This window comes from Vanacampus margaritifer, chromosome 11 (genome assembly GCF_051991255.1).
Source record: "Vanacampus margaritifer isolate UIUO_Vmar chromosome 11, RoL_Vmar_1.0, whole genome shotgun sequence".
Classification (NCBI taxonomy): domain Eukaryota; kingdom Metazoa; phylum Chordata; class Actinopteri; order Syngnathiformes; family Syngnathidae; genus Vanacampus; species Vanacampus margaritifer.
In genome coordinates, this window is record NC_135442.1 from 17,034,499 (window position 1) to 17,053,498 (window position 19,000).

Here is a 19,000-nt window from a genome sequence, read left to right on the forward strand (position 1 = left end):
AGAGAGGCTCTAATGAAAATGAATTGCTTCAAATTGGCTGCCCAGACATCTATCTAAAGGCCTGGGGAATGTAAGATGGATTCACATTTTGCACCATCACAAAGGGCATCCAACAAAATGAGATAAAGCTAAATAAACATTGTGGAATAATAGCAATGTGTCTTATCAAATAAGTTACCTTCGTTGATTGAAAAATACATAATACTTGTAGATGAGTCTCCAAAGGAGGTATAAAATATGATTATGTCAATAATAATAATAATAATTCAGTCAGTCAGATGAGGAAAAAGTGCACAGTTCTATGAAGAGGAATCATTCATCTTAATTGATGAAACCATAAAAGAGTTGTTGAAAATGTGCATAATCAAATGTGTAATCAAGAACATAATTTTAACAATTGTAAAATTTGTAAGAAGATTGCTAGTAGCTATAGGCTAACTGCTACTGGTCAGTTCCTAACAGTCAAATCATTCATTCTCTTGCACTTATCCTAGGTCAGGTTGCGAGCGCAGCAGCTTGATCAGGAAAGCCCAGACTTCTCTTTCCCTTGCAATTTTGTATAGCTCCTGAGGGTTCCTGAGGCATTCCCATGCCAGCCAGGAGACATAGTCTCTCCAGCGTGTCCTGGGGCTTCCCCGGGCTCACCTCCCTGTGAGACGTGCCTGTGAGACACCTTATCAGGGAGGCCTCCAGGTGGCATCGTAACAAAATGTCCAAGTCACCTCATCTAGCTCCTCTCAATGCGGAAGAGCAGCGGCTCAACTGAGCCCCTCTTGGACGACCGAGCTTCTCACCTTATCGCTAAAGCACACATCCCACTAAGGCAGGGGTGGGCACACTCGGTCCTCGAGGGCCGGAGTCCTGCAGGTTTTGGATGTTTTCCTTTTCCAACACAGCTGATATACGATCAGCTCATCAGCAAGCTCTGCATAAGCTTGGTAACGATCCTGTTGATTGGAATCAGCTGCGTTGCAGCAGGGAAACCTCAAAAACCTACAGGACGCGGGCCCTTAAGGATGGAGTTTGCCCACCACTGCACAAAGGAGTAAACGTTTGTGAAGGTAACAAATGTCGATTTCTCATTAGAGTTTGTTCAAGGTTACAACGTTCGCCAGACATTCGCCAAATATTTAGTTTTTTCTTATTCCAAGGATTTTTTTTTTATGTTTTGAACATCCTGTACTAGGGTGTCCAGTACCCAGGAGCACCACTCATGATTCCCTTGGGGAACACGGTCGAACGGCTTCTCCAAGTCCACAAAGCATATATAGACTCTTGAGGACCAAGGGGAGGGTGGAGATCTGATCTGCTGTTCCACAACCAGGACGAAAAACCACACTGTTCCTCCTGAATCGGAGAATATATGACAAGCACAGAAGTCCTAGAACACTGCTCGGATTTTGACAGAGGAGCCGTTCCTCTCAAGCACGCCCTTCCAGGTCTCACTGTTCACGAGGAAGTCCCCAAAGGGACTGCTCTCCGGCATCCTCTCCAAAGACTCTATCTATAGCATGGGTGTCAAACTCCGGTCCTGGAGGGCCGCAGTCCCTCAGGTTTTAGATGTTTCCGTTCTCCAACACAGCTGATATATGATCAGCTCATTAGCAAGCTCTGCATAAGCCTAATAACGATCCTGCTGATTGGAATCAGCTTGTGTTGGAAGAGGGAAACCTCCAAAACCTGCAGGACTACGGCCCTCGAGGACCGGAGTTTGACACCTATGATCTATAAGAAGAGTAGGTACTCTGAAATGCTATTTAGTGCATAGGTGCAAACAACAGTCAGGATCTTTCCCTCCACACGTCCAATGTACAGGCACCGAGCCGGGGCCCATAAGTATACCCACACATGCTCGGCATCTCCCTCCATGGGCAACTACGTGTGGACGTGTGGACGTGTGACCAACACCTCTCGAGAGGACTGGTACTGGAACCCAAGCTGTGCATCAAGGAGAGCCCGACTACATCTAGCCGGATCTCTCAGCTTTGCACACCAGCTTAGTCTCCTTCCAGAGAAGTGACATTTCACATCCCTAGAGCCAGCTTCTGTAGCCAAGGATGGAAATGCCAAGGTCCCCGTCTTCGACCACTATCCAGCTCTCCGCACGGCCAACCTTCTAGGCCCCTCCCATAGGTGGTGAGCCCATGAGAAGGGGGACCCACATTGCTTGTTCTGGCAGTGCGAACCAGGCGTTTGCCAATGAGCAACACATCCACACCTGGCACCAGTGACGAGGGAAATTGAGGGACAAATATTTCATTCATTATAGTAGGTCTATGAGCCGTACTTTGTCTGGTCCCTCACCTAGGTTTTCTTGAGGTTCTCCTGGCAAGGTATAAAGCTCCACACAACTTTGCTCTTAGGATTATTGGGACACACAAACCCCTCTACCACGAGAAGGTGACGGCTCAGGAATGGGACTACCGGTATATGCATTGTTTTATGTATTTTGTGTTATACAGTTTAACTTTTTATGCTTTGTATTTGTATGAGTTGAATTACAGTGTTAACTAATTGCACTGGCATGACAGCTATTTGCAGTGTAAACTTCTTTTTATCGAGGTAATAATGGTTATTTCACACAACTTATTTTTTTAACTTACGTGACAATAAATTCAGTGTTCATTTCTTTTTATACCTGTGTTAATTTAGCACGTAATAAAAATGGATGAGGTACATATGTACTAAGTTCAGAGCAATTTGAGAGTGAGTGTTTTACTTTTTTCTTGTGTCAGTAATAAAATGTAATATTTTGCACTTGTGTCCTTAAGTACAACTTCCTTCTGGATGACTGTAGAGCTAATAAAGGTTTTATGATATCGACAGTGACTCTGGAACAGATTAACTCAATTTCCTTTATTTCCTGTGTGGAATAAAATTGTTTAGATGGAGGTTGACCAAAATGGGCTGACATTGCGGTTTTTTATGTTTTAAATAAGCCTATAATAATACCTTTGTGTGCAATTAATGGCATGAAGTGAAATAGCAGGTGAAATCCTGACATCCACAAGATCTTCCTTTTGTGAACAAATCCGACACCTTTTTCATCTCATATCCGTCTCCCCTGGCATATTATTCCCAATTTCCATTATGTACTATGTGTGTGCAAAGCTGCTGAGCTTTTGACATTGGGTCAAGGACATGTAGCAGTTAACAGATAAGACACATCTGTTCTCTCTGACATATTCTAAAGCGCACATTGGATTTAGGCAAGAAGGGGGCAGGGGGATCACATCAAAAACGCTGCTTTTAGATCGGCGTATTGCTATCCAAGGTATAAATCTGAGTGAGGCCTGAAGTTTCTCTCTTGCATGTAATGGTCAACGTGTCCCCAGGGTGCATCCACACAAACAGGAAGATAGATGAGGAGATGGTGGGGATGAATGAGCTTCATTCAAAGTGTGTAGGGCATACAATTAATTTTAGCACTTACTGCTAATGGTAAATACAATAGCGTATATGTAGAGGAGCGTTACGCCTACCTGATTCCACATCTCTGTGGAGTTGTACATACATCCTCATTATGACCAATGTCATTTTAATCATGCTGTAATTAACTGTGCTTTAATTTGAATTAAACAGTAGTGCAGAATAATGAGGCTCAATGGATATTGGGGCTGTTGTTCCATGCCTAGAAGATGATGTCTATCATCACAACTACCAAAGAGAATGTGTTTTTTTTTTATTGTACGGTAGGTAAAAACAACAAAGACAACTGAGTTGTTGACTGCAAACTACAAGTATTAAAGCTGCTCTATGTAGGAAATTGAATTTGGAATCGCGACTATCACGTGTGACCGAAAAATGTAACTGCTCACTCCCTTCTTAGCGTGCAGTCCTACAAGCACAAAATGCATTACTGAAGACAGTGCAGAGACTGGAATCGGCATAACCAATTACTGTAGCTCTATTTATAGGGGTAAGAAAGGTTTTATACGGCCTTGAATGCTCTTGCCATAGTACTGTTCCCATTCCGCTAGCATGCTACAATAGGATAGCTAACAATAGGCTAGCTAACAATAGTTACAATAGGCTATCATCACCGGGCGACATTTAGCCTGAATGGAACACCACAAGAATGCGTATGACGTCACATCTGCAGACATAGGGTGGGAAATTCGAACCCGACTCCAGTCTGACAGCTATTGGCCAGAGGCTTGCAGGAGTACCCATTGTGACCAGCTAAAATGTTAATCTCCTAATTAGAAGATTTTTGAGTCATAAATGTTCAAATAAAAAGGCTACTGTAAAGATATTTTGGGGAAAAATACATAGAACAGCTTTAATGCTAAATGCTGGTTGACTGGTTAGACTTGTACAAATGTTAAAGAAACGTTAGGAATAAATCTACTGATGGAGGTTATGTGTTAATTACCCTTTCTGTGTGTCATTGGTAACACAGTGATGGTTGAATGTTCCAAACATCTGCACACCCAGAATTCCATAAAGCAAGAGAAAAAACAGCAGGAAGATTGATACACTCCAGATCTGCTCCCCAGAGCGCCTGCCAACAACAACAATAATTCATAAACATATTTTAGTGGCCTAGTTCTTTATGCACAATCAATTTTGGTAAGAATAAAATGCTCAATTGTACTTAAGAATGTTAGTGATGCGGGAGCGAGGAAGCTCAAAGCGGAAGTAGATCCTGAAGGCCCGAATCATAATGAGCGCTCTGGGGATTCTCAGCATACCCCATGGAGACATCTGATCCACAAGTTCCGCTATCTCAAACACCTCAAAACAAAGAGAGTCGGATAGTAGCATGCCTTAAGTAAAGCTGTCGAAGCAAATTTGAGGCGGTACAAAATACAAGTGCAGTAAAAATAGTAAATGTCGCAATATACCTGCAACACCAGGGACACCCAGATGAAAAACACCATGAATCCATCAAACATGCACCAGCGATCTTTCACATAGGAGTTATCCCCCTGTGCAGAGAGGAGGAGGAAATGGCAACGGAACAAATCAACAGTTAAAACAGGAATGTACAAAGTAACACTTTTAATGATGAGAAGCAGCCCACGGCTTTCCTTTGTATCTCGCACACACACGCACACACACACACACACACATGGTACAAGCTCTATTATAAAGAGCAGCCAGGAGCATGTCAGGAATTAACACCCAGCCTATACAGCATCAACACATCATCATCAACAAACACACAGACGTGCAATAGTGACAAAAAGTAATTAAAAAACAGTACTGTTAGAACAGGGCTAAATACCACATTACACAACTTTAGCTAAAATGGCCACCACATTCCCCGATGAAAACAAACAAAAGAATTGGTAAAGATTCCATCCATTCATTTTCTATACCACTTATGCTGTTAAGCGTCACGGGGAGCTTTGATACTATCCCAGCTGATTTAGAGTAAATGACAAACTACACATTTACTTATCACCAGTCAATCACAGGGCACACTTAAATGTGTATTCAAGGATCTTCTTCTAAAGTAGAAGCCAAATGTCCGTTTGTCAGTTTTTGAAAAATGCGCATGCGGAAGACCATCCTACCAGCTCTCCTGCTCATCCGGGGGGAAACACCTACACTCTAGAAATGGGAAATGATATTTACTTGAAAAAGCCTAGTAAAGGTTGATGCACTCAGAAAATAAGTAAAATTTACAAGAAGTTTAAGTAGAATTTCTGATGTGGAAAAACTTTGCTAGATTTTTTCCAAGTAAATCAAATGTCGGGAACATGCGAGCTCATCTTCATCAGTCTCTGCAGCCGGCCTAACTTCATAGACAGATGTCCTCTTACCCGGGATTACATCGCATGCGTGTGCATCTCCGCTACGCTGCGTCTTGACTGTGTGCTCCGGACACGTCAATTTTAGGGACAAAACTCACTGGCTGTGCACAGCTGCGGTGCGGCAGCCAGAGGTGGTAAATCTAGCTCCAGAAAGTAAAAACCCTGCCACAGTTTGGCTTTAGCCCTTAGCTTAGAGCTAGCTAGCTCCCTAGCAGGTAAACGAGCACCATTGGAGCTAGCTACGGAGCTAGCTAATTAGCATCTGAGGCTAAAGCCAAACTGTGGCAGAATTTTTACTTTCTGGATCTGGATTTGGCACCTCTGCCGGCAGCTCTGTTGCCGACAACTTCCCGCCGTGTCTTGCATGATCGCGCGCGATAATGTGGCATTAAAAACCACGACAAACACACAAACTAGTCTGTGATCAACAGAGAAGCAGAGAGGTGGACTTCCTTTGATTGAACTCACCGTTCACTCCCACAGCTTCTACTATGACGTTCCTTGCAGCATAAATTTTTAGGTGTCCAAATAAAAAGGATGTGCCTTGTCATATATATGCCACCTCCATTATAAATCTCTCCTCGTCCATGTTCGCTGCAGTGAATTAAGCGTTAAGCATGACATTTTTACGATGTTTGCGAAATAGGATCTGGAGAGTATTTCATTCTGAAAAGTAACTGAAATGTTTTATTGTAAACTGTGTTGGTCTTCCTGTCCCGCTCGACGTGTTCTGTGCTCACATCATCACTAAGTGGGTACTGAACCCATGTAGCCTACAAGGAGGACATGCGGGTGAACCACTTTATCACATTCACTTGGTACAAATAAGTAATTGATGACTTCAATACTGGGTTAATTAGGAGAACAGTGTCTTGAAACAATAGTGGCAAAATCTTAATTTGCCTGTGGCTTGTACAGGCACTGCTGAATCACTCTGAGCTAATGAACTCAATGCCCACAGCACTTCCGCATTTGAGATAAGGAGGCAATGTCAGGCACCTGAACTTTCCGTTTAAATTTAAACACATAGTGACAATATGTGGGGAACTTGTTAAAACTTGAACATAGCGACCATACTGCAGTCTTGGCTGGAGGATAGATTCTCCAGCCAACACTACAGTGTGTCTCCTTGTCATTGAAGAGTAAAAACTTTTGATACCACCCCAAAAAGTAATAGCACCAAACTATTGAATATACTGCATCTTTTACACGGCAGAGCTTATGAAAAGCTTGAGTGTTTATATTTCAGTATAATGCCATCTGCCCTTTCCACTGGAAAAAAAATCATGTTCTGCCATGCATATAGTAAGTTGGCTTAAAGAAAAATAATACAATGATATCCATTGGATGTTGAACTATATCCCAAAAATTTTAATTTCAGGAACCCTAGAGCCTGATGGGACTAATGAAAAATATAAACCATTCGTACCACATTACTTAACTGTTCTCATTTGCTTTACTGAATGGGCTCATGTTTAACAAAAACATTTTTACATTATTAAACAAAAAAACTATTATGTATGGTATAATATTTGTTATTTTAACAAGATATATAATTAAGTGATTAATTGGTCATTTAACGCAATCAAGGACATTTATTCAAATGCCCATACAGTAATAGCTACAGCATGTAGATAAGAAAAAGATTAATCTAATCACCAAAAATAAGCAGTCTTTAGTTAATATACTCAATAGGTTTTCTCTTTACCAAAATCCTACCAAATCTTAATCACGTATGTGTAAATCTTCTGATTTTCAGCATTCCACCCATGTGGGGAAGCAAACGGTTTTCGACATGATAAGCCGAGGAAAATGACAAAAGCCCCGAGGTATAAACAAAGTGAAATGTCAAGGGGACATTGGATGCAGAAGGAGAGTATGAGGAAGAAAGACTGCAAAATAGCAGCAGAGTGTCAGATGAACATCATAACAAACAAAAGCATGAAATTGACTTATTTGTTCATCCAGTCACACATATTCCAGTATAGGTTTTATAATTTACATTTGAAAGAGTCATTGGGGCCACAGTCAAGTATTATAGAGCAATCATATATATTTTTTCTAGAATGAAAGAAGGATTTTAAAAGGCTCCAATGCGGTTTTCAACCATTGGTGAGTCAAAACGTGTCCTCATTTGCCTCTTTGTTTGTTAAGCTTTACATGCCAAGTTAGCTGTCCACACTTTATACAGCTACCAGCTGTCCCTTCCTAGATGCTTCGGTTGAATCTTTTCTGGCTCCCTTAGAACAGTAAACTTTACTGGTTCACTGAATACTTATATTCAAACATTCATTTTCCGCTAGAACACACTAAGGATCGTGTGTTAGGACCGCCACATACGTAGCAATGCGGTGGAAATCCACTGCACAGTTTCGAAGTGTGCAGGGTTCTGCCACAAGATTTGAAGATATGGTGGGGTCTACTCTTGGCAACTGGTTTTGGAGTGATTCTAAATTGGTATTGCAATTGCACGATGTGGTGATGTTGCAAATTAGAGCTAATCAAAATGCACATAAGTTTTCACACAGGCGAAAAAATCTATTTCCAGGTTTTAAGTAAGCGAGATGCAGCTACCCGCCGCAAAATCATAAAAATACAGTATGTACAGTACAAATACTGTATATTATGTTTTACAAACATACATATTCAAGGCTCAACATAAGCGTATTCGCATTGCAGTTCGCGACTAAAAACCTTTACTTCAGGTCCCTGGGCTAATCAAAATGAGTGAATTGTTCCTTAATTGAAATCTCATTAACAAAATTGCACCTCATTCTTGAACAAGTTATTTCGAGCCTTGATATTTACAATTCCCTATGTGCCTGTGGATGAAATAGCAAATTTGTGGTCAAAATGTTCGTGAGCGGTGCACACCTCGCCGGGTTCATTCAAGTGAATGTGAGCAAGCCCCGCCTGCCTTTAAATATAATTATCCACACTTCCTTCTTTATTATGGTCTTTGTTCTGTAGGAACCTGCGTCTTCCTTGACACTCTCTTTTTACGGATTAGAAAAACTGATACAGAATGGAGAGCCTCTCAACACAATGGCTGGGACCGTCCGCTTTGGAAGCATCACACAGTGTGTAGTGGCCTTTAGTTGGTGCCTGTCTCAGCTCCTATTTAATTCTAACTTAAAATAATGTTTAAAAATAATGTATGTGATAATAATAATTATAACTTATTATTAATTTTGATGAAGACTACTAAGGATTAAAGAAAAGTCATCTGTTCATCAGCGTTGAATAGAAGTCATAGCGCTGGTCACTACCTTGATAATTCCCCTGATGTGCATCTTGGCGATCATCTCGGCCGTGTAGAGAAACATGAGCAGCGTGTCCAGCGTGAATGTCACATACTGCAGGGGCGGGTAGTGCTCAAATGTCTTGGGGGTGTTCATGCACACCGAGATGACGCTGATGATGGCGCAGGCTCTCAGCAGGGTGTGCACCCACTACAGGAAGTTGAGAGACAATTTGCATAGTTTCTTATGCTTGCTGAGTTTTGCATTTAAAAAGGAAATTGATCCAGCAAAGTCACCAAAATACTGTCATTTTTATTGTGTTTTAGTTGTACCAGTATTTAGTTTTGTGATAAAGCAAATAATTCATCTTTATACCCTTACGACAGTTAAGCATTTTTATTTAAACAATGCCTATTGTACTGTACAGTTTATGAATATTTCCTAAGGGGCCTTTTTTTTGTTACAACATGGAAGTCAGCCAGGGTCATGGAAAAGATTGTGTTTCACTGCGGACAAGTTGATAAAAGTTCACTCACTGGTTTGTTGATCCAGAAGATGTCCGCACTGTCTGCTAGGGTCTCATCAGGCCCAAAGTCGGTCATGGGCTGGGTCTCGACCCTAGAGCTTTGTTTCCTCTTAAGCATGCTGGGGCTTGCCGTGCTATACAGAGAGTGGATCTGACAGATAGAGAAGGTAGACCACATAGTGATCAAAGCTACACCAGGGAGACCGCAACATTCTGTATCTGTGTTCAAGTCCAAGCAGTATTATGTGGATTCAGGTTAACCTTAAATTGTTAATTATTCAATCATATTTAGTGTTGCTCAGAGGCAGATTATCTGCACTAACTAAACATCCATGACTACATTGATAGTATTTGTTTTAGTTTTCATGTAATCAATATTGATACAAGTGCTAGCTTAATGTTACATTTAAGTACACAGACATTTTAAGATATTGTGGTAATTATGATATTGTTTTATGTAAAGAAAAATTACCCGGACTTGAACTGTCAGAACAGAGTTGTATTTCTAAATGTGTTCAACACATGATGCATGACGCTATCATGTTACATGACAAAGCACACGTGGGACAACAGCAGGACAAGTGTATTCACACTGGAACATGTCCAGCAACTTACCAGGCGACGAGATCACGCATGATCATCATCATGCAGTATAAGCAAGTGTGAGTCTTGGTTACTTGAGCGTGTGTGTGTGTACAGCGGATAGAAAAAGTTGTGTTGACTTTTTAAATCCGCTGCATAAAGTGGAAAAGGTGTGTACAGGCTCAGTGAGCATATGAACAGAAGAAGAAGAAATGACACTCTGAATGGAGACAAAGCGCACATACCAAAGGGAAAAGTAAAGCTGAAATTGCTCCAGCACTGCACATAACATGCGATCAGGCATACCCTGCAAATAACACACAACAGTTAGTCAACATCATGGTTTATATGGCGTACATTTACACTATACCCACATCTACATTACGCTCAGAAAGACAGGAATGCCCACCACATCTGACATCAAGGCATATATGCGAGACGCTCTGTGAATGGGTGACCGATTGTGGAGGAGGAAGATGGGGCGGACGAGAAGGCAAATTGGAGGGACTCACTGTGAGGCTCCTCATTGGTGCGTTCATCCCCAGGGCACGGAGAGGTGGAGGGACCAACCAGAAAGAGCAGGGATGAAAAAAGCAAGAGTGTCCTCAGGGCCTGGATTTGCTGTGCCAACCGGCAGTAGTGGACACAATGATAGAAAATAGAAGTGGGAGTACAATACAGAAAACAGTTTGATCCATTGACATTAAACATACAGTGCAATGAAATTCCATCACTGATGCCTCAAAACCGGTGTACTTTGGAGTTTTGTGAAAAGTCAAAGGAAACTAATTCATTAATATGCTCATTGTAACATTAGCAACGCAGGTTACTAAATATCAATTACATTTATATATTTATTTGAACAAAGAAATTAAAACGTGGCAACATTAACTAATTCCAGGAATACATACAGTGCCATGAAAAATATTCTTACTTTTTTTGCAGTTTCCTCAATTTACTATTTAAGGTAAAACACATGCACATTCGAAAAAGAAACCCAAGTAAACAAATGCAGTTATATAAAATGTAGTGATTATATTATGAAGGGGGCGGGGGGGTAGGGGGGGGACTATTCAACGATATTGAGTTTTGTGTGGAAAGAGTACTTGCCCCCTGTGCTAAATGCTGAATTTGTGGCTAATCACATTTTTTGGAAAGCTGAGTTAGTTTTCACTGACCATACCCAAGCCTGACTATCTCCAGACCTGCTCAACAAAGACATCACAAACAGAACCTTTCTGATAAAATGAAGGCAGACAAAAGATCTCAAAAGGCTGATCCAAAGAAATTAATGAACAGATAAGAAATGAAGTTATTGACATCCATCAGCCTGGAAAGGGTTACAAGGCCATTCTTAGAGCTTTAAAACTCACCGAACCACAATGAGAGACATTATCCAGAAATGGAAAAAACATAGAATAGTGGTAAGCAGCTGGCCTACAAAAGTTACACCAACAAGAGCACTGTGGCGACTCGTTCAGGAGGTCACAAAGGACAATATTTAAGAATTGCAGGCCTCCCATGCCTCAGTTAAAGACATTTTTGTGATTTGATTCAAAAAGCATTAAACAAATTTGACGATAAGTGCTGAAATCAAGTGCAAAGACAAGAAACAATTTAGTACTGAATGGTTGCAATTGAGCAATTATTTATAACCTCTCAGTTGTCCAGATGTTTTTAGCATGGCTAAAACAGATCCCAGGGACATGATTGTGCCTTTGGTATCAGTCGGCCCTCCCCCACTACTTAGTGAGTGCTGTCATGTTATCAGTAGCTACCCATCGCAACTACGAGTTACTTGATGGAAAAAAGCTCCACCCACTTCTAGCACTACAGTGTGCAGTTAGCCATCAAGCTATGCCTACAATCCCAAAAAATGCTACTTTCCTGAGTCGTGGGTTCCTCTAATACTCGACAACCTCGCTTTGTGGTGCATTTACCTGTGAGGGAAAGTTAACTGTTTATTATGTGCGCTAGCAGTGTTATTAGCTTGTGAGTTAGAAAGCTACCACGGTGGGGTCGTCCAATACGTTAAACCTTGCTCAGTGTTGTGTGTTGGTCCCCACTTAAGGAAAACTTAAAGGTGAGGTCTTTAGTTTTCACTCAGAAATAAACACTTCTTAAACACTAGATGTATACACATGTAATCTTTCTCAATCAACACCTCTGAGCTTCTGTTAATGTGTGGTGGTGATTTCATCATCATCCACCATCAACCCAGCCTGTATTTTGCCATTTTGTTGTGTTTTGCCATGAGAGGGACGTTTGTGGGCGGAAAGTCTATGTTTACCCCTCCAGCCAATCACAGAGTGGGGGCGTGTCGCTGAAGGCAAGCGCAATGTTGACGAGAAGAGTGGGGGTTGAGCCATGGAAGAAGTCAGTTTTGAATTGGTTGTTTACAAGCACAAACGGTTGTGTTTACAAACACAAACGGACAAAACTAAATACCCCACCTTTAACTGTTTTTTAATCACTGCAGCACATGTTTTTCAGCCTGCAACATCTCACTAGATACTAGCATATATTGTATGCACAAATATATTTGATTATCAGCTCAGCCACAGTTCTGAAGCTGGAAGGTGCACCCTATTTTTCATTACTTTGGAGCCTTTATTCTATATATTTGCCTCTTTTTTTTTAAAGGTTTCAATCTAAAGCTGCACAATTTGGGAAAATACCACAATTTGAGAAAATTATCCTTCAAAAGTCGCACAAATCTTAGAGAATATTGGTGATGACGAAAGCTAATTTTGCTTATGTTGAAAAAAGCATCTTAAGGATTAACTGTATAAGTGTGTGTTGTTTTTTCTTATATGCTTATGTGACTTAACTACAGAAGATTACCAGGGGTTGTGAAGAGGAAAAAGTGTGATAAAAACCATATAGGAATAGGAAACTTATTGTGACACAGCAGTAGCATCTGCTTTGGTTGTTCAGTGCACTGACAATTTATCAACTTTACCAACCAAATGTCACCAAAAAAAATGCAAAAACAAATCCCAGCATAATGACAGTAAAGTGAAAGCTGACCCTTGTTTGTCTTCCCTTTTAAACTGCACTCACATTAAGAAAAAAATTACAGCATGTGATTATTGCACTTAACATATAGAGATGTGAGAAAGAATGACAAGACAATCATAGGGCCTGGCTGCTATTATGTGGGAGGACTAGTGGCGAGAACTGCAATTAACTTTCCATTTGGGTGAGGGAGACATGTTCCACACAGGCAGCATGCTATTAATTGTAAGTCTGGACGTGTGTGGGGGATTCATTTCTCGACTTTTGTAACACTTTATAACAAAAAACACTAGAAAATACTTATAGGAGTACAAGTAAACAAATCATGAACTGTCTATCAAACCAAAGTTGACATAAAAGCTCAGTTTATTGTGTACGTTCCCAAAATTTGATAGGAATGTGCCTCAAATTTACCGCAGGGCTGCACAAGACAAAATGGTATGCTTAGTGTCATATAGATAAAACGATTTTATTTAATGACACGGGGGAAAAAACTACCTTTCTGAAAAGGTAATTGTGTTCCTTGGTTAAATTAATTAACTGTGATTAATTATGATTTTTGAAAAGCTGAGTTTGATTTCAAAGACTACACTAAGGCCTGATTACTGTAAGCTTTGTTGAATCATGAAAAGATAGTTTACAACAGTAGACAGTCAACAACAAATACTATACAAAGTGATGGGTAAATTTCAGTCTGGAAATTGTTAGAAATTCATTTGCAAGGCATTCTGACTCCAGACAAACACAGTGAGAGTCATTATCCACAAATGGAGAGAACTGGGAAGTGGGAACAACGCTTCCCGGGAATGGTTGCCCAAACGAGGATTACTCCAAGAGACAACTCATCTAAGAGGTCACAAAAGAGCCCATTAGAGGATACTAATGGGTTATTTTTAGTGAATCTCAATGTTCATTACGCTACCATAAGAAAAAAAAAGTAGGCAAAAATGGCATCCATGGAACAATTCCAGGGTGGGGAGAAAAAGAACACAAAGACTCTAAAAATATATAATGATCTCCAAGTTTTTGGGAGAAATGTTCTGTACATTGACAAGACAAAAACATTCTGGAAGGCTGTGACCCATTACATCCCACATAAAAGTAACACATCGTTTGATAAAAAGAACATAAAGCCAACAGTCATGGCAGTGGCAATGTAATGGTCTGGAACGACTAATCAGGACCTGGACCGCTTGCTGTGATTAATGAAACAGTGTCTACCAGAAAATCCAGTGATCTGGGTAAGCATCCGGCCATCAGTTGCAAGTGCAAGAGCTCTTGCGTAAATGAGAAGTTCATACTAGAAAACTTTTCGATATGACTGAATTGCAATTCTGTGAATAAGAGTTCACCAAAATTCCTTCACAGCGATGCAAAAGTCATGTTTAGTTATAAGAAATACTTAATTTGACGATCAGTTTTTAGGTTCAGGAGGCAAATAGTTTTTCACACTGGACCATTATGGGTTTGGCCTACTTCCACGCTTATTTAATGGTTGGGTCTTAAGTTTTCACTCATTCATAAACACTGGATGCATACACATGAAATCCTTCTCAATCAACACCTCTGGGCTTCTGTTAATGTGTGTATTTTGCCATGTTGTGTTTTGCCATAAGAAGGACTTTCTGGGCAGAAATGTTTACCCCTCCAGCCAATCACAGAGCGGGGGGCGTGTAGCTGAAGGCAGGCGCAATGTTGATGAGAAGAGTGGTGGTTGAGCCATGGGAGGAGTCTGTTTTAAATTGTTTGTTTACAAACACAAACGGTCAAAACTTAAGACCCCACCTTTAAATAGAATCACCATTCAAAAGCTGCATGTTATATTTACTTGGGTTGTCTTTGTGAGATACTGAAATTGCTCTAAGTCATTTGATTTAGTCTCAATCTGATAACTTTGCAATTGCCTTGAAAAGAAAATTATTTTTCTTGGTTACGTTTTTATATGGCCAGGGGTGGGCTGGCCTACGGGGAAGCCGGGGATTTTCCCCATTGGGCTTCGATGGTCCGGCCGGGGCCACCGACCACAAGACCAAAAAAAAAAGAGCAAACGAAAAACACATGTGAAGTGTAGCTGTAGCGCTATGGTAAGCAGCTCTGATGGCCACTAGGAATAGGAAACGTCCCCATCAGATTTATGAGGGCCACGATCTGTCCCCTTCATTTTCACCTGAACACAACGTCAGGGGAGGAATGAGTCTCCCCATGCTGTAAACGATTAGGCGCTCGCTCAATATGAAAGATAGAAAGAAAATTTTCCATAGAATTGAAATATACAGAAAAACAGCCGTAGAGATAGCTACATTTGTGTTTTTTAGCAACACCTCATTTTTAACTCTTTTACTGCCAAATACGTTAAATGACGTTCTGCAAAAACCTACAGAGGAGCGCCAAAGACGTTAAAAGACGTCCACCCATTTTTTTTTTTTTTGAAACGGGTGGAGTAAAGCCTTACCCAGCTGTGGTGAAAGTTTCAAGCAGGTCTAGTGAGCCTAATGACTATTTTTGGCCCCTAGAGGGCAGCGATGACTCTCTTTTGACAAGATTGGGTAGGCGTCAGTAGAAGACGTGAGGCGGAGCTAGAGGGGACAATGGCTGGGGAAGGGAAGAGAAGAGAACATGGCGACCGGTTTGCAAGCAGCTCACGCTCGAGCATTTTTTTTCAAAGACGAAAAGCATCGACCAACGCTAAAGAGCACATTGATGACGACGATGATCATCATCGATGATGATGATGGTGACTCTGAGGTTGGAAGCGTTGACGCGGCAGTAGAAGACGTGAGGCGGAGCTAAAGCGAACAATGCCGGTTGCAAGCAGCTCACACTTGGGAATTTTTTTCAAAGACGAAAGGCATCGACCAACGCTAAAGAGCACATTGATGACGACGATGATCATCATCGATGATGATGATGGTGACTCCGAGGTTGACGCCGAAGTTGGAAGCGCTGACGCGGCGGCTATGACGACGTCATAAAGGTTCACGGGCTAGCGATGCTAACACCGGAAAACGCGGAGCACGCTCAGGCGGACGCTCAGGCGGACGTTCAATCGGACGACGAAGAATGCCCCGAGTCCAATGCATATTCATCGGAGGAGTGGGTACAGTCTGCTACTTGCTATTCCCCGGAAAAAAAGGCCGTCAAGAAAGTGTAACGTCTGCACGCGAGAGAGACAATCGAAAGTGAAAGTAATCTGTTGTGCAAATCCTGGTCCCTCTCCTTGCACGCAGGAGAGCGTTACAAAAAGAAAAACTGTATTTGAAACATCCACATAATTGTAAATAGTACCACAGTTGCACACATTTGTAAATAGTTTGCGAAATTGTTTTGTCAAATTGTTACACTGTTGAATGGAAATAAACGTATTTTGCAATCCAAAAACACTTTTTCATTGTTGATGGTTGTGTATTACAGAAGTAAAGCACTATTTAGGTGTTTGTGGCATCATTCATGGACAAAAAGAAGTGTAGAATTCACTAGAGTGCATGAAATAACATCATTTCACAAAAAGCTCTTTTTCTCCGCTTTTTGTTTCAAAACAGAGCATTTGGGTGAAACTAACCATTTTCTATTGTTGATTACAGAAGAACGGAATAAGGTAGAAACAAACTTTTTTTTCTGATGAAAGATGAGAGTTCAATCTTTCATTTGGTAGTATGTGTGTTTCCATAGTTTAAACACAACATTTTCTGTGGACCTTGAAAGATCAGTCAAAATGCTTAAATCGGCTGGCACTGGCGACATCCCGTTTCTGAAAATGTCTGGCAGTCAAAGAGTTAAAGGGTAGAGGTTTACCAGGGGGAGGTCCAGAGAGCCAACAGGTGTCTGTGAAGTGCCTGTTTTTGCGGTCAGAAGTAAGAAAAAAAAATGGGGGGGGGGGGGTATATATCACCGCATTTACACAAAAACAAGTTAAGTGGATTTTCCTATCCTGTGCATCTTGACGAGCTGTATCTGTTATTGTTTTTTTAATGTTGAGTAGCTAGTCACGATAATAAAAATCTGAAAAGCACGGTCGGGGTATTTGTCATGGCTTGGCTTGGGCTTGCATGGCTGCTTCTGGAACTGGCTCACTAATCTTTATTGATGATTTAACTCATAACAATGGTCACAGCAGAATGAAATGTGAAGTCTACATTAAAGCCATTTTGTCTGGCGAATTGAAGCTTCATCATGCAAGAAGAAAATGACCAAAAACACACTGCCAACCACAAAGGACTGTGGAAGGTCTTACTTAGACTGACCAAGTCAATCAGAAGACATTAACCCAACAAAGCATGCATTTTACCTCCTGAAGAGGAGACTGAAGGGAGAAACCCCCAGAAACAAACACCAGCTGAAAGGCCTGGAAAAGCATTTCATATGAAGAATGCAACAGTCTGGTGAAGTCAATGGGTCACAGGTTTGATGCAGTTATTGCACTTATGAGTTATTCCACCAAATGTTATTGTTTCAGTAATTTTGTTCACTTGAAAAGTGGGTATCTTCAGACAAAAAGTACTCTGTCCTGTTGTTTATCACATCTAAATCTAAATCTAAATACCATCAAACAAAAGCTAGAATACTGAACTTTTGTCTGATATTCATATTCATCTTTTGATCTGAAACCTGAAATGTTTTCAGTAATATACAACAAAAGCAACAGAATTGGCCTTGCCGTTCCAATACTTTTGGAGAGGACTGTATAATACGCTTGCAGTACAACTTTGGCTTTCTTTAGTCATTCAAGAAAAAAAGCAGAATGATGTAATTTTATTAGATTTACCAAACCCAAAATCTAAATTGACAATTCCGAGGGTCACAAGTCAAAATGGCGGTCCTACTTGGTGAAATGATGCTCTCTGCTCATTGAAAAGCATTGGATTTTGGATCCATGTCATTTAATTTGTGAGGATTATTTTGATTTCAAAATGTGATGAAATGTTTGACTACTACAATAATCTGCTTGGTTTGTATGAGAGTCACAGGCAAAAACAATACAATCCACCATTTGTTTTCACCGTATAATGAAGCATTTGCATTGCATTGCATTGGGGAAATATAAAAAATGCCCGAATGTTTGGAATTTAATGTCAATTTTAAAAATGAGTTATAACTTCATATCACGACTACAAATTCAATCAAGCTTTATGCATGCAGCGCTTTGCACACATAAAAATGTAACACAACAGGCTGAATTCAAAATCAACCCCACCATGTGTCCACAAAAACTCCAACACATATGCAAACATACACAGGGCCTAGGACCTTACTTTGCATAACAACTCAACAGAAATGAATACGTTTAGCACAGGTAGTAAGCATGCATTGTCACAACATCCGCAAAGCTCTCCTGCTGTGTTATTGACACAAGGCTGCACACAATCATGATTCCAATCAGGAAATGTGTGTCCATATAGAGATGAATGACATCTGACAGCCAAGGTTACTATGGAAACGCATCAGAGCTAACGCTACATTGCCTTGAAAACAAGTCCAGCACAACACGAATATCAAATAAGGGGCCACTAAGTGTAGTTAGCATACCTTTCATAACGCCTGACAATCATGTCAAGTTGTATTTTAGCAAATACACGTAGGGGGAAAAAAGGTGACGGCCTACTACGGAGGATGCTACAGCTCCACTTCCGGTGCCAAACAAGCTAGCAGGTGGGAATTTCTCGCGCTTTTAATACACACAGAGCAGCGCTGGTCTAACGTTAAAATAATAATTCCGCGTCATATTTGGGCACGCAATAAATGACTTACAACAGCGGGTTTTTGCCCTCATCGACAGTGTCGCGTCGTGTCCGTGACATCAGCTGTTTTCCTCCGGTGAGTCTGTGTGTGTGCGTGTGGGGCTCGCGTGGGAGATGTGCGCGCGCGCAGCCTGC

At 41.0% G+C, this 19,000-nt stretch overlaps 1 protein-coding gene across 5 annotated transcripts in view; it reads right to left on the bottom strand.

Moving 5' to 3' along the window:
* The window catches only part of nalcn (sodium leak channel, non-selective), an 81,102-nt gene extending 62,102 nt beyond the window's left edge, over nucleotides 1-19,000 (bottom strand). For 2 of the 5 annotated variants that reach the window (XM_077580518.1, XM_077580517.1), the window contains exons 1-8: nucleotides 18,876-18,930; nucleotides 10,625-10,733; nucleotides 10,358-10,419; nucleotides 9,541-9,681; nucleotides 9,032-9,214; nucleotides 4,848-4,931; nucleotides 4,598-4,737; nucleotides 4,376-4,504 (exon numbers count right to left, since the gene is read on the bottom strand). In XM_077580518.1, the coding sequence (XP_077436644.1) occupies nucleotides 4,376-4,504; nucleotides 4,598-4,737; nucleotides 4,848-4,931; nucleotides 9,032-9,214; nucleotides 9,541-9,681; nucleotides 10,358-10,399 (719 nt within the window). In that variant the 5' untranslated portion in view covers nucleotides 10,400-10,419; nucleotides 10,625-10,733; nucleotides 18,876-18,930. Of the gene's footprint in view, nucleotides 1-4,375; nucleotides 4,505-4,597; nucleotides 4,738-4,847; nucleotides 4,932-9,031; nucleotides 9,215-9,540; nucleotides 9,682-10,357; nucleotides 10,420-10,623; nucleotides 10,734-18,875 lie in introns of those variants that run through there. The other 3 variants (XR_013295995.1, XM_077580519.1, XM_077580520.1) reach the window with 3 other exon arrangements.